The 14606-nt window shown below is 43.5% G+C and overlaps 2 protein-coding genes across 3 annotated transcripts; both read right to left on the bottom strand.

Moving 5' to 3' along the window:
- Positions 1-1254: 1254 nt before the first annotated feature.
- On the bottom strand, positions 1255-3656 carry mrps2 (mitochondrial ribosomal protein S2). The gene is made up of 4 exons (XM_048259881.1): positions 3583-3656; positions 3168-3281; positions 2813-2942; positions 1255-2408 (listed from the first exon to the last, which is right to left on the bottom strand). Exons 1-4 carry the CDS (start codon positions 3614-3616, stop codon positions 1868-1870), a joined length of 819 nt encoding a protein of 272 aa, XP_048115838.1. The 5' UTR covers positions 3617-3656; the 3' UTR covers positions 1255-1867.
- A 149-nt stretch (positions 3657-3805) lies between these two features.
- On the bottom strand, positions 3806-14039 carry ppp1r26 (protein phosphatase 1, regulatory subunit 26). Of its 2 annotated transcripts, none has more exons than XM_048259636.1 (5): positions 13946-14039; positions 8020-11273; positions 4411-4515; positions 4261-4319; positions 3806-4109 (listed from the first exon to the last, which is right to left on the bottom strand). In XM_048259636.1, the coding sequence occupies exons 2-4, from the start codon at positions 11196-11198 to the stop codon at positions 4295-4297; spliced, it is 3309 nt and encodes a 1102-aa protein (XP_048115593.1). In that variant the 5' UTR covers positions 11199-11273; positions 13946-14039; the 3' UTR covers positions 3806-4109; positions 4261-4294. The 2 variants fall into 2 exon arrangements, with proteins under 2 accessions (XP_048115593.1, XP_048115592.1); XM_048259635.1 differs by having other exon boundaries at positions 4416-4515.
- Positions 14040-14606: the final 567 nt, after the last annotated feature.

Raw genomic sequence — 14606 nt, 5'->3', positions numbered from 1 at the left:
ACTCTAATGTAGAGCACTTAATAATATAACAGTAGATACAGACACAATGTACCAAACATCAGAAGAGATCCACCATATGAATAATATGAACAGAAAACTTAACTGGTAAATACAGTCATTCCAGGCCTAACAAGTTCATAATCCCTTCAAACTGCACCCCAACGGTTTTACAGGACAGCAGCTGCTCCCAGGCTGTTGAAGCAACAGATGCAATGCAAAGCCATAACTCGTAAAGCCTGAATAACAGCAGTAGCTGTGAAGTTAACAACTGTCAACAATACAGCGCCTCTAGCGGTAATCAGATGCTCAGAACGCTTATATCACAGTCATTAATCGGTAGCCTACGCACTAAACGAATCATGCAAATATACAACAAACACTGCGAGGTGCAGCGTAAAAACATATCATTGCGCACTGAAATTGCACAGCTATGCTCCATTACGGACTCATTAAGTCTTATCATGGAGATCTTTTACGATTTCTTGATCTTGTTGCACCCAACATGTTCTGTATCTGGAACTTTCCATCCATCTAACGTTATGGATGCAACACGTGTCATATTTGCTAAGATACTAACGTCGAATAGTATAATCTGACAGACTCATAAATGTTGTAAACTAGACTAGGCAATACTAAAATTGTACACATTCGATTACCGTAAAAACTATGGTGTTGGAACCTGCTGATTAGATAATAGCTGCAATCTGGATTAAAAAAAAATCAAGGGCATGCCAATGATAGGCTTCCTAGCTAAACGTTAATAGTTGAACTTTAACATTCATCAAGTTTTATGGAAGGCTATTTGTCAATTATGCTCTAATTTAATATCCACTCACTTAAAATAATTGTGTTTAACTCACCTTTGCAGTGATATGGTCAGATAATTTTTAATAGACGGGCTCTCGCATGTCTACCTAGGACTGTAACTAGACTGACAGCAACGCGTCTGTAAAGTACGGGATTAATGTAGGACAATACCCACAAAATACACAACGCGAAGACGCGTCAAACGAAGTTGACAGCTTCCGTCAAAACAATTCACTTCTAATTTATCAATGAAAATAAAAGCTTGAATTTTGTGCCGTCTTTCAGATAGTGGCTTCCCTTCTTTGCGTCGTGCGCTCGTGCTTCTTCTGTTTTTGTCTAGTACCGTGACTCCTCCCACCTGTGATGGTTGTATTGTTGCACGCAAATATTCCCAGTATTACTGGTGAAAATCAATTTTATACAGTATATTTAATGAGAGCGGATGAGTCTGATATTATTTTAGTTTAATTTAAGCTCAAGGTTGATAGACATCAAGCAGTTTTTCAGTTATCAAAATTCTCAGGATGGTTCATGTTATGGTCACCACATAAATACTTTGACTAAGGTTAGATGACTAAATCACAACTACAACTTGCACCTAATATTTCATATACAGCCTTACTATGAGCTGAACTGTCAACATAAATAACATCATTCATAGGTTCACAAGAAAACCGGGCCTCCTTCAGAGGTGCATGTTTGCATCATTAGAAAGTATTTTTCCCACTATCAATTGCACGATTTGTCATTTATTCCACTGATTAAACTTTATTCTCTGACAAAACAGACACAACCAATCATTTATACACTGCTTAGCAGGCAGTCCATAATATGTTGAGGTAAGTTGAGATCAACCTGCTGAATGTTATTTTGGGCTGCACTGTGTTGAGTGGTGTGGTGTGCAGAGTTGCAAAAGCATAAGTGATATGACAAGCACTGTATTGTATGCTGCCAGTTTGCTCACGCTGATGCAATGGGTTCAGAACTTCAAGAACCCCATTGCACTCAAGTAATTTCGGTCATACTTGAAACAGTGTGGTTCACTATGACACAGTCTGGTTCACTTGGATGCAGCAGGCCCCAAGCCTCTGAGCAATTCCAACTGTTTCCGCTTGTCCTTGGCCCTGTTGATGGTCATCTTGAACAGCCGGCAGTAGAGCTCCATTGCGGCTGGGGTGTCATCGTTGGCCGGCACTGGGTAAGTGATGAGACTGGGGTTGCAGTTGGTGTCCACTACGCCAACTGTCGGGATGTTCATCTTGGCCGCATCCCGGATCGCCGTGTGGGGCTGGAATACGTTGTTGAGCGTGGACAAAAAGACCACTAGATCAGGCAGCCGCACGCCAGGGCCATACTGGATAGTGGCGTTGGTGAGCAGGCCTCCTTGCCAGTAGCGTGTGTGAGCGTACTCGCCACACTCTCGGGCCGTGCGCTCCACCAGGTGGCCAAACTGCCGCCGCCGACTGACAAACAGGATGACGCCCCCACGGAAGGCCACGTGTGCCGTGAAGTTGAGCGCCAGCTGCAGGTGTTCCACTGTCTGCTCCAGGTCAATGACGTCAACCTCCAAACGGCTTCCAAACAAGTAAGGTTCCATTAGCCTGAGAGAGACAGAGAGGAAAGATTCAAAGAATGGGAGAACATTAACTATTATGAAGATCAGTGCCCAATACCGCAAAATATTACACTTAGATGGTTCATTTCTGCACATTAGCTGGCTTTGTTATAAAACAATGTTTTTTTTTATGCTATAAAATGTTTTTGTTTTTCTTTAAAGTATATTTTGGGGCTTTTTGCCTTTTTTTAGGACAGTGAAGAGTGACAAGAAACGAGTGGGATACATAAATAGGGAGGGATTGGGAAATGACCACTGGTCGGATTCAAGCCCAGGTGGACACTTGGACCCGATTTGTGGTACCGACGCTGCAGCCACTTGTGCCACAGCTCCCCGTTACAAAATCTCAATCTTACACAACACTTAGACATCTTAAGTCTACACAATCACCTGTGCCGACATCCCTTCTTATGACCAAGGTGAACACGCGCATCAAACAGGTCCTTCAGACTGAAGAGTTCGGACACACGGAAGAAGTCTGGTTGGCTAAGCGGAACATTCAGGAGTTTGTCTGAGTCAACTGTTAAGATGAACAGAGAAAATTATATGTTAGCTTCACATCCGTGATGGCATAAGTAAGGGATAGCGTTACAAGGACCCATGACACGCTGCACATCCTCTTTTCTAACAGCCAAGGCCATAATTGAGTGTGTGCTCATTTACTTAATTGTGAAATCTATTGAAATGCAGTGAATTCACACAAGGCTGATGACAAATTATTGAATGGAATCTGTTGTCTCCTCACCTGTGATGTCATTTGGTGTTACTACTGCCTTTGGTAAAGCTGCTGTGCTGTAGGCTTGTCCGCTACAAGACAGCGCAGCTGCGGTAAAGCGAGGGCATCGGAGTCCACTGATCACTGCAACAAGAAAAGGCAACCGGCACAAATCAAAACAAGATATGCGGTACAGACACCAGATTACATGCCTAGCCAGTAACCTAGTCGACATGTTTAGCCAAACCATACCTATCGACGATAGTATCGTTATGCTAACTAGTTGGACGTGGATCTCAAAGACTTCGAGCTACGTTTTAAGTTATACAGATGTACTAACATGCCACATAGAAAAGACGACTGAATACAACTTCGCAAATAACAATTTGCGAATTGTAAAATTGGTCTAACATTCATTTACAAACAAAAATGTTTCCAGTTTCACCTTTCGTGAGGATCCCGGACGCCATGTTTGACATTTCAGTCTCCGCCCACTGAAGGTCAAAGATGCATCTTGGGATGCACAGTCCTAAAGCACGTTGGTATAACTGATAGATCGGACTGGTATACCGTTAAAAACTTCAACTCCCAAATATAATATTCTGTAACTACTGAAATGATAAAGCCAGAGCCAGTGTAAAGCAATTTTTGATGACCACTTTATTCATTTAGAAAGTGGAAACGAACTCAATATTAAAACCATCATTGTGCCTTAATTCACCCAACCTGTGCATTACATAATCATAAATGAATAATACATCTGAGTTTTGAACGTAGGCCTACAAGTGCATGGTACAAAATACAGTACAAATACAAATACAACAAATAGACAAACTCAACAACATTACTATAAATGTAATTAAAACAAACACAAAAATATTTTAAGATTCAAGAGGTCAAAACTGACTTAACAGGGCCGTAACAGGGTACCTTCCTTTGGAAACAGAACTTCACTTTTCTGTGGCCTCCCTCCTATGAAATAAGTTGAAAATGAGAGCAAACCGAACCAGATTTCAACCATACAGTTAAGTCATTACATGTTTATGTCTTTGATATATCAACAGGGAGACTGCAAAACGTAAGACTACATGTGGTTAGTATTTCACTACATAGCAAAACCTACTTGGTGGTACAGACCACAAACTGGAGCTTCCTCTTCACAAGCCTGCATTTGTTGGGTACCTGTGGTATGTAACATTTAAGAATCAAAAAGTATGTGTAAGCATACTACCATAGATCATTTGAGATATTATGTGTCCTCTACTCCATTTACCTGACCTGTATTTGGACCTTGCAGGCCTTGCGGCTCCTTTCCTCTGTGCTAAGGATAATGTAAGGGCTAAGCACGATCCCTGGATCTATGGTGCGTTCCAGTGACCTGTGGATGTACAAGCAACAAATTAGTATTGTTACAGCTCAACAGCCAATGCATTAAAACTACGGTAACAGAAAATACTGCAAATACTACAGTATAAACCTACTAGGTCTCTAGGTCACCAACTAGATATACTGACACTGGTCTTCTGGTAGTGCCCAGGGTCAAAACTAAACAGGGTGAAATGGCATTGAGCCATTATGGTGCCCACTGCTGGAACCACCTCCTTTTGGAGATCAGATCGGCTCCAACAGTTGCTTGTTTTAGAAATAAATTAAAAAGTGGTTGTGAGTTCGTTTTTATTATTATTTTATTTCATGTCATGTTTCTAGTTTATTCGTTTTTTTCTACTGCTTTCATATACAGTTTTGTTTCTTAATCAATATTATTTTGTCTTTGCAGTGCTGTTTATATTGTTTATATATTGTTATATATATATACACACACACACAGTATATATATATATATATATAGAGAGAGAGAGAGAGATATTAATCTTGGATATTAAGTGTGTGTTGGAGCCGTTACATAAGCTTTGCATCACTTTCAAATGAGGTACACATTGCCTATAAACAGATTTGTAGAAAGAATGTAACAGAAAAATCAATTTGCAGTATGCATCAAAATGTATTGTCTATCTTACATCTTCACACATAAATAACTGAATAATTGCATTCTCTAATTATTTTCTAATTTGTTATGCCCCTTTCTGTTTTTACACTGCTAAGGTGTGGCTTTTACATTTCCTGATAATCACACTGGGTTACAGCAGAGACTTTTAAATGTGGAGACACAGCACTCAAAAAATACTCCATAGAAATGCATGGGGCTAGTTTGTCACGCCATTATGGCCGTTGTCTACACATATCCCACCCCTTCCTCGGCAAAACGTCGACATGTGAATACATTGAGCCAATCATATGGTGTGTTGTGAAGACATCGTGCCAATCATGTGTTGTGATCTCGCCGCTGGAGCAAGATGGGTGTCGTTGAAGCCTTGCGCATGCGCATTTCTGCCGAAATGGATGCCCCGACGAGTGCCCAAAAAGCGTTGTCAAATGGCCGCTGAGTGGAGGGACTTGCCTAAAAGGACTTTGGTTATCAGTGAGATGCTCAGCAAAAACTTTACTAATGCAGTTATGTTATATACTATGTAAGTGTATGTATGTCTGTGTATATGTTGCATGTGTATAATATTGTATAATGACAACTAAAAGTTAACAAACATACTGCCTTTGTGATAAAAAACAACAAAAAACATAGTAAAGGCAGTTAATAATTACCGGTAAATGTGTTGATCACAATTACTTAGTGAAACATAACAAAGCAAAATATTCCTATGCAAAGTGTTTTCTTTTGTGAAGACACAGACACACACACACACACACACACACAGTAATGACTCCTACACACAGTTGCGTGCGTTGCAATGCTGGAGACGCATTCCATTCACTTTGCATGGGCTCACGTCATCCGTTGCCGAACTGAATTGTGGGTCCGTTGCGTCGCGTTTCTCCCGTCGCTCGCGTTGAGAAGTTCAGTTGTTGCTGCACCGACAGACGGCACCGGCCAATCAAGCCAATCAACGGACGGCACCAACCAATCAAATTACGGTTATACTTCCAAGTCATTTGCATAGCTACCGTCGGGAACACCCACTGGCATGTGTCGATGGAACACAACTGTGTGTAGAAGCCCTAAGTGAAAAGTGAAGAGACTGCTGCAGGTTGTTTGAAAGTCATTATTTATTACACTGTAGCACTTGTAAAGATCCAGTCAGAATGCCACCCTCCTTTCCACAGGGAAATAGGGAAAAAGCATCAATTTTGCAAAATATTTATGAAAACTGGCGATGCACAGCATGGTCAGTATGTCTTTTTTTTCCTTTCTTTAAGTCTATAAACAAAAATAAATAACATTCTTTTCACATATGAAATCCAGGAGAATGTGGAGTTCATACCACAAGCAAACAAACAAAAAGGAAACAACAGAAAGAGAGGAACCAAGTAACCTGAAGAGCGTACTTTACACTTGTGAAATTGGAAATGGTTAGGTGTGTGCATGTGTTTTAGAGTGAATGAGTGAGAGAGAAAGGAAGAGAGCATATGTAAACTACAGATTGATGGAGCGGCTCTTGGCTTTTAGCAGGGGAAGTCCCTTTTACACATCGCTGCTCTCCACCTGCCGTGGTCAGCCAGCTGGGTCTGGGCTTGGGCATGTAACGACCTCCTCTCATGCCATAATTCATATCTCATTTATCTTAATCTATGGTTTTGCTCATTCTTGGAGTAGATCTTCACCCAACAAACTCAGCGAGGCAGAGAGAGAACATTAAGGGGAGAAGATGGTCAGACGAGTCCAGAGAAGAGCAAAATGAAGGAGGGTAGTAGAGTGGATCAGACAAGGGGACATGCTTAAGAGAGCAAATGAGTGATGATAAGATGAATGACGGAGGGTTTTTTTTCATTAAACGAGTGCAGGTTCCATTCTGGATGATATATCTGGACCTATTTTTAACCTTCCGGTAACCATAGTAACCACATTTGCCTGGGCCTGGTCTCCTCTCTGATCGTGTGACTGTGGCCCCAGCTTGCCTTCCTCCTCACATACATGATCCATGCCTTGCACTCTAGCAAAAACAGGCTTGTGAGAATGTGTGGTGTGATATGTACTTTCCCCTTGGTGACAAGAACACAGATGTAGGCACAGACACACAATGGAAATGAACGAGAATGCGGTGAAGAATATATAGAGCCCCTTGAGGTGATATGCTGCAACTGAAAGAACAGGGTAGTTCTTTTCAGTACTTCATCAGATGAAAATAATCCTACTCAGTTCCTCAAAAAGCTTTATACATATTCACCAACAGCAGCTGCTCCTCAACGCACTTTTTGCTAATGATGCTTTTGAATTTTATTTCTTACACTTTTACACCTGTAAGTGTACTGCAGTGAGTCAATTCACAACGCTGTGAGTGTGTTGAGTATGTGTCCCAAGCTGTGCATCATTCGATATGATGACTTAGAGTTGTTGACTTTAGAAAAACGTTTTAAACTATCGTGTTACAGTTGGACAATTTAAATGACCTCCTATAGGATTCAGTTGTCAATTTTGTTTGGGTTACACTTGCAATCCTAATATTACCAAACTGACTTTTAAAGTCTGTCAGGGAAACCTCATTCTGTCCGAGTGAAAACAAAAATTCAAAACAATAGGCATACGTTGAGTTACACACAAATGAAAAAAGGTCAATCTCTTCCTCTTGATGGCATATTATGTGCATTTAAATATATTTATAAATGTACAAACACATTTAAAAAGGAAAAAAAAAAAAACTTTTCTACAACCATACTTGAACTCACACTAAGCTAAGATCCCTTGGTGCCTCGCCATATATATAAAATATGTGGAATTAACGCAATCAGTGGAAAGTCCACTGCGCCTGCTCACCTTGTGAGAGCGAATGTACAAAAAAGGTGAAAAGTCATGAAAAGGAGTTCTACTCACACACTGGGGAACCTTTGCTGCCTACCCTCCCTCTGCCTCTCTCCATGTCTCCTCTCCTCCTCCTCTGAATCCAGGTCTGTCTCATCTACAAGCTCTTCCTCTCTCGTCACCTTTCTCACTTCAGTCTGTCCTTCCCTCTCTCCTCCCTCCTTTTTTCCCTCTCTCTCCTGTCTGCCTCTGGCTTGTGAACAGCTGGCCTGCTGGGCTGACTGCCCCTGCAAGACCCCCTGGTTCTTCAGCAGGGTGCATCCACCGGGCTGCTGGGCTTGGAGTGCTGGGGGCTGGTCCCATCGTCCACGTTTCCCACCTCCCTGCAAACGACTGTCTGGGGCGCCAACATGTGGTCCTAGACTGTCTCTGCTGACGGGGGTCTCCATGGAACTTCGGTAGAAGGTGACCGGGGGTAAAGACGTTGAACAAACAGTGTTTCTACCACACGAGTCCGATATGCTCGGACGGCTGCTCTGGTTGAGTCCTGGGAGACTGGCTGTGCCGGGGTTATTAGTGCGTGCTGGACAAGGGGTTGTCTGTGTGGGAGGAATCTCGTTCGGGCTGCTGGGGGTTTGTGTTCTGTTGGGTAAGTGTCTGATGACACCGTGTGTTCTACTGGGTGTGTGTGTGAGGGTGTGTGTTCTGCTGTTGGGCACGTCACAGTCAGGGTGCAAGTGAGGTTTGTCTCCGGGAGGGGACCCAACGTTGAGCACGCGTCTCTCCTCAAAGCCTCTCTTCCTCTCTCCCTTACAGCTTGTTGCCATGCTGTGGGAGAGTCTATCCCGGGCAGGAATTTCCACAGTTGCCTGGCTCTCCCTGCTGCCGTCTGGTTTTTGCCAAACTCCCTGTTGTGCATCCGGGCATGGCATTCCCAAGTCTAAAGGAATTTCAGCCTGCTGATCTTCCAACTTGAAGGCCCTAGGAGGGGAGATGGCCTTGCTGTGGTTCTGGTCCTGATGTTTTCCCTCTGTCTCCTCAGTCTTCACTGCAGCAGTGGGGGTGGAGGAGGAGGTGGGGGTGGTGATGGTGGTCTTGCTGGTGTTCCCACCCCCTCCGTTAGCTCTCTCTGCTAAGAATTTGCGGATCTCCTGCTCAATGCTGTCGTCGCTGTCAACTGAGCTACTGTCCTCTTCCCGCTCCTTGGAGGTCAGACAGTCTGGGATACCAGTTCCTGCACCGCCACCCTCAGTTGTGTCCAGACGTGGTGGTTTGGCCTGTGGACTTGGAGATTTGCTTTTGTTCTCCTGCTTTATGTCCTGGGGGCTCCTTACAGCCTGATGGGGATTCTTATTTTTGACCTGACTACTTTTCTTTTTCCCTCCCTTAGACAGGCCTGACTTGGCGGTCTTGACATTGGGATCAGTGGGGGGTTTGTGTTTTTTGGAGGGCTGTGTTGTGGAGGAGGTGACCACTGGCTTTGTAGGGGCTTTCTTCATCTTTCTTTTTACCCTTTTCTTTGTTTTCAGCAGGTCTTTGATGGCGGCATCAAGGTCCTCATCACTGTCTAATGAACTGCTTTTGTCCTCACTTTGATCACCTTTCTCCGATTCAGTTGGAGGCTTGGGCCTCAATGTTGTTTTAGGCGGTTCTTGGGTTGTTGCTGGCGCAGCTGGTGTCTCCTTCTGCATTTGAGCTTTCTGCTCCAGGAACTTTCGGATTTCCAGCTCTATCCCATCCTCACTATCCACAGAGCTCTCTGCATCACTCGGGTCCTTAGAAGACAGCGGGGGGGCTGTGGAGTGCACAAGGAGTGTGGGATCCAGGGGGTGTGGGCTGGGGTCAAAGGTTATAGGCATCACAGCCTTGGAGATGTCCAAGATGGCTTCGGCACACATGAGCTCAGCTGTTGTGTTAACTTTTAGCATAGGCACTGGGGTAGGCTCCAGTCTGCTGGGGGGAGCGACAGGGCCTCTGGCGTTGAGCCCATCTGAGGAGGGACTGCCTAGGGATGCAGGTCTGTCAGGGGAGAAGCCAGGCACTGACAACTTCCCATCTGTCCTAGGTTTCTCCTTCTTTTTCCTCTTTGTGGGTCCAGGGGTTGTAGGTTTTGATGCCTTTTTGCCCGACATAATTTCTGTTCTGTCTGTATTGAGGAGACCCACCTTGGCCCCCGGGGTTGCATTTTTGAGCTGCGACTGCTTAACTGTACTCTTTTTCTTCTTCTGGGGAACTATCTCCTTCTGCTTCTTCTCTTGCTGGAAGCGGCGGATGGCTTCCTCTATGCCATCGTCGCTGCTGGAGTCAGAATCCTCCTTCTTAATCTGAGGCCTGGACAGCTGAAGCTGCTCCCGGTTCTTCTGCTGCTGGTAGCGCTGGATCTCCTCCTCGATGCCATCGTCACTACTGCTACTGGCATCTAAGAGCTCTTCTGTTTTAACGACCAGGGAGGGCTGCGCTTTGTCTGGGTGGGGGAGAGTAGAGGACGCCCCTCTTTGGTCAAGTGATGGCAGTTTCTTTAAAAATGACAGCATGGTCACAGCTGGTTTCTTTACAGGATTCTCCTTACTTGGTCTCTTCTTCTTGAGCTTCTTCTTCAGGTTTGCTACTGGGGTAACGCCTCCTTTAGAATTCTTCAGGATATGATTGCTGGCTGTGAGCACCTTGTTGCCGTCAGAGCATGATTGTGGATGGGAGTTATCTGCTGTGACCACAGTGTCTCGACGTGGGAGCTTGGCTGCTGGGCTGGTTCTGACTGGAGAAGGTTCTGCCTTGCGCTTATGGTCCACCTTCTCCTTCAGGTACTCCTGGATGGCCTCCTCGATCCCACGATCCACTGAACTGTCACTGTCAGTGTCGGAGTCTTGACGCTCAGGCTTTGTGCATGGAAGTGGCGAAGGTGGTCTGCAGTCCATTGTTGCCCCACCTCTAGAACCACTGGGGCCCGTCTTCATCTTGTGTCCTGGTTGCCGTAACGACTCCCGGCTCGAGTGTGCAGAAGACCCCGTCCCTTCCATCTGGCCCCCGTCGCTCGTGTCGACGGACGACTGGGTGGTCCGGAGGGTCTCGATGATCATCTGGACCTTTTGGTGTATGGGCGTGCCGCTACTTGACAGGCTGCTGTCTGAGTCATTGAAGCACAGTGGCAGGCCCAGGCTCTGGGGCGCGCCACCTCCGACACTGCTAACACTGCCAACGCTTCTCCAGTCTGAGTGAATTGCCACCGCTGGAGGCACGCTCTTCAGGAACATTCTAGAGGGTCGGAACGATGGCCTAGGAAGATCATTAGAGCACCACTGCTATGTTTTCCTCATCATCTTCACATCCTGCAATGCACACAAACAAAAGCAATAACAGGTTAGACACAAGTCAGACCACCAACTCACAATTTGCATTTCTCAAATGAGAGTAACCACGCCATGATAGTATTCTTCTTAGACTCCCTAAATGACCTTACTTTGTAAGCGACAGTACACATTTTCGGGACAGAAATATGAATGGTAAATGAACCTACACTTAATCACCTTCTATATATAATTGATTTAAACTGATTTAAGTTAAAGGTTTAGCAACAATATACACACATTTTAGGGACAGAAATATAAAGGGTAAGTGAACTTACAATTAATGACCTTCTATAATTCAAGTGAAACACACTGATAAGTTAGAACACAATTTTTTTAATTAAAGAATTTACAATTACCATCATCGGCAGCAAAAGGACAATTTTCAGAGAGGCGAGTAGAACACAGTAATTCAACAATTTCAGTGAATTGATTTTTAAAATGGTCCGATCCAATGAAGCCGTTTGCTGTGTTTACTGGAGGTTCATGGCCTTTAAGGACGCACCTATGAGCCAGCCAGCACATATGATGTAAACTGTCTCCAACAAATTATGCCATTATTACACTAGCTGATATGATATGACTGGGTAGCCTCTGAACATTGGTCTGACAATGGCCTACATTAACGAACGTATTGAGAACCAGAGTCAGGAGGACGGGAACTTCTATGTAATAATGATTAAACCTTTTTTCTTTCATCTTTTGTTGTTGTTAACCCAATTTCTTGACAATGAACAACGAACTGTGAAATTAACTCCAGCAGAAGCGAGCTTAAAATATGGACTGCCAAAACCAGGCTTGACAAATTCGAAGATGAAAATCCAAAAAAACACACGTCCATATTAAAAATGCTCATACACTACACAGTATCATTACACACTAATTCCGGAGTTTCAACCAATGTATATTTATTTATTTCATTTATCTAACCAGGCAAATATTTCTCCAATAAATTAGACCATTTGAATTCCACCTGCCCTTGTTGACTGCATGAACTGGTTGCAATGGGAACTGGGTGGCCAGTGGAGAATGTGGTCATTATCAACAATGCAAAGACATTGAGGCTATTTCTATTACATCTATAACCTTAACAATAGAAAACTTTGAAGGACACAAGTGACTCCCTTTCATCCTACCTGCAGTGAAGGGAACTGCACGCTCACCCCTTGATTTGAATATCCTCCTGACCCTAGACATTTAACACCAGGGAAGATAATGGAGTATGTCTACCCATGGCTTGCAAACATTTGCAATCTCAATAAAGCTTATTAGAAACTGCATCTGAAGAAATAAACTTGCCAGTGTTAGGTATTTGAATTCAGTATCCTTTTCAGTGTCCCTTTATTAGGCCTAACTATTTTTTCCCTTTCAATTAAAACACCTTTATTGTGAATAGTGAACATTTCATAAAGTGCTACAATATGATAGATAATGCTTATAAGGCCCAAGATGATACAATGAAGAACTTCCATAACTTCCGACAACCTCGACTCTGGAAAAATACTTAGGCTAGCCATTAAACATGGATGAATCCCTGTAGAGATATTCAGAAATATGTGTAGAGGTTGTTAAAATACGGTAGTTTTGCTACCATTAAGTATCTTCCAGGATGTGGACTGAGCCATGAAGTAGCCAATCCATCCATTCATTGTAAGGCAACCTTGTTTCAATAATGTTCAGTTCTTGTATTTGGAAATGCGCTGTTACTTGTCACGACAAGGCAGCAGGTGTAAATGAAAGGTAAGTGCAGTGAAATGCGACCCTATTAGGTTGGGTAGGCTACTACATTAAGTTTTAGCATTGCATTCCCACCTTCCTGAAAGAAACCTAAACCAGGTAGCTTACTATCCTTGGCAAGATAGCCTAGTTGTGTTAGGCTCCAACTTAATAATCAACTAGTATAGCCTATTGGTTATCGATTCTTGTCTAGCCATAACCTTACTTCATAAATGTCGGTAGTCACGTTTAAGACATGTGTTTTCTCTGGTCTGGTATCGTGTCAGGAAGTCGAATGAATTTCGATGCTAGTTCCCGTACAATGCTTCAATGGTAATACAGTGGTGTTACAAACCGACTTGCAAATATGATGCTGAATTTCTTGTAGCATTAAGGAATGGAAATAGTCCGATGGCAAGTCATATTTTCTGTGTTCTTTTAATCAAAATTTGACGTCACATGCCGAGCACAGTAGCCTGCTAACTACAGACCTCTAAGCCGCGAGTGTCGCATCGCCGCACCGGGCTGTCCCCGTATCTCTTCTGCGGCTCGGACTGCGCTGATGCCCGGTGAGTATAGCTAAGAGACACCGCAGAGAGAGCAGCTTCCGTCCCTACCCGGCCACTGCCCTCTCAAGCTCTCCGCGTTTCGTCTCACCAGTAAAATATGAACGGAACTGAAGTATCCATTTACACAACAATATCTTGCATTTCTATCACCAACACAAAAGCCATATATGGTGAAAATCTAGCGGGGACGATAAGTGCCCACCATCGCTTTAGGACTGTCTTGATACACAAGACACTCGCGGGCCTCCCCACTTTAAACCGGCAATTTTCTGTGAAGAAAACCCTTTGTATTGTGTGTCTCAGAAGCTTCATGATAATAGTATAACCCAATCTAAATCTATTGTGCAATGTGTTGCAGTTGTACAGTACCTGAATAGCTGTTGAAGTAAGCACAGTGATGGTGAATTTCCCCGCTTTGAGAGATTCTCTTTGTAATTCTTAAAATTGTAGTGTCTACACGGAGCACGGGTACGCGCAGAAAATGCGCGCTCGCGGTCTCCACTGCCTTCCTACTTACCTTGGAGAGCTCATTTAAAGAAACAGTGCCTTTAAAAACTCAACACGCCTCTGAGTTCACGTAGGCCTAACATGTTTTTAAAACAACAAAAACTCTAAGATAAATTGATGTTTGACATATAGGACAATCTTAAGACACAAAGTAGGCCTATTGTTTTAAAAATGCTCCAAAAATGGAAATGATGGAACCCTGAAATAGGCTTACTTCCTTGCAGACTGGCGAGAGACCCCTTTTTCTCCCCTTTTTAGTAGGTAAGGCTACAGCAGCATTTTCCCCACTCAAGCCACTATTGCCTAGCCAAACACTTATAGGTTAGAATTTATTTTATTATATTAAACAAATTCATCTACAAATTTCAGGCCTGTTGTAGGCCTATTACCATCACATCATGGATCTACATTAAACAGCTCAGCATCATCAGTGCATCAGCATCAATAGTAGGGATGATAGGGATGTAGTGAGATTCTGGGCTGATACCAAGGTTTGCTTCGTTTTTTTGTTGTAAATTATACT

This window comes from Alosa alosa, chromosome 12 (assembly GCF_017589495.1).
Source record: "Alosa alosa isolate M-15738 ecotype Scorff River chromosome 12, AALO_Geno_1.1, whole genome shotgun sequence".
NCBI lineage: Eukaryota > Metazoa > Chordata > Actinopteri > Clupeiformes > Clupeidae > Alosa > Alosa alosa.
This window is presented reverse-complemented; position numbering and strand designations above follow the sequence as displayed.

What these genes read in the sequence shown, in the direction of transcription:
- ppp1r26 (XM_048259635.1), bottom strand. Translation starts at nt 11,198, where the DNA reads ATGTTCCTGAAGAGCGTGCCTCCAGCGGTGGCAATTCACTCAGACTGG. An exon ending in CCTGCAAGGTCCAAATACAG is followed by an intron (nt 4,320 to 4,415) that starts GTCAGGTAAATG and finishes TACATACCACAG; the next exon opens with GTACCCAACAAATGCAGGCT. An exon ending in TTTGTGGTCTGTACCACCAA is followed by an intron (nt 4,110 to 4,260) that starts GTAGGTTTTGCT and finishes CTTATTTCATAG; the next exon opens with GAGGGAGGCCACAGAAAAGT.
- mrps2 (XM_048259881.1), bottom strand. Translation starts at nt 3,616, where the DNA reads ATGTCAAACATGGCGTCCGGGATCCTCACGAAAG. An exon ending in AACACCAAATGACATCACAG is followed by an intron (nt 2,943 to 3,167) that starts GTGAGGAGACAA and finishes TCATCTTAACAG; the next exon opens with TTGACTCAGACAAACTCCTG. An exon ending in AAGAAGGGATGTCGGCACAG is followed by an intron (nt 2,409 to 2,812) that starts GTGATTGTGTAG and finishes TGTCTCTCTCAG; the next exon opens with GCTAATGGAACCTTACTTGT.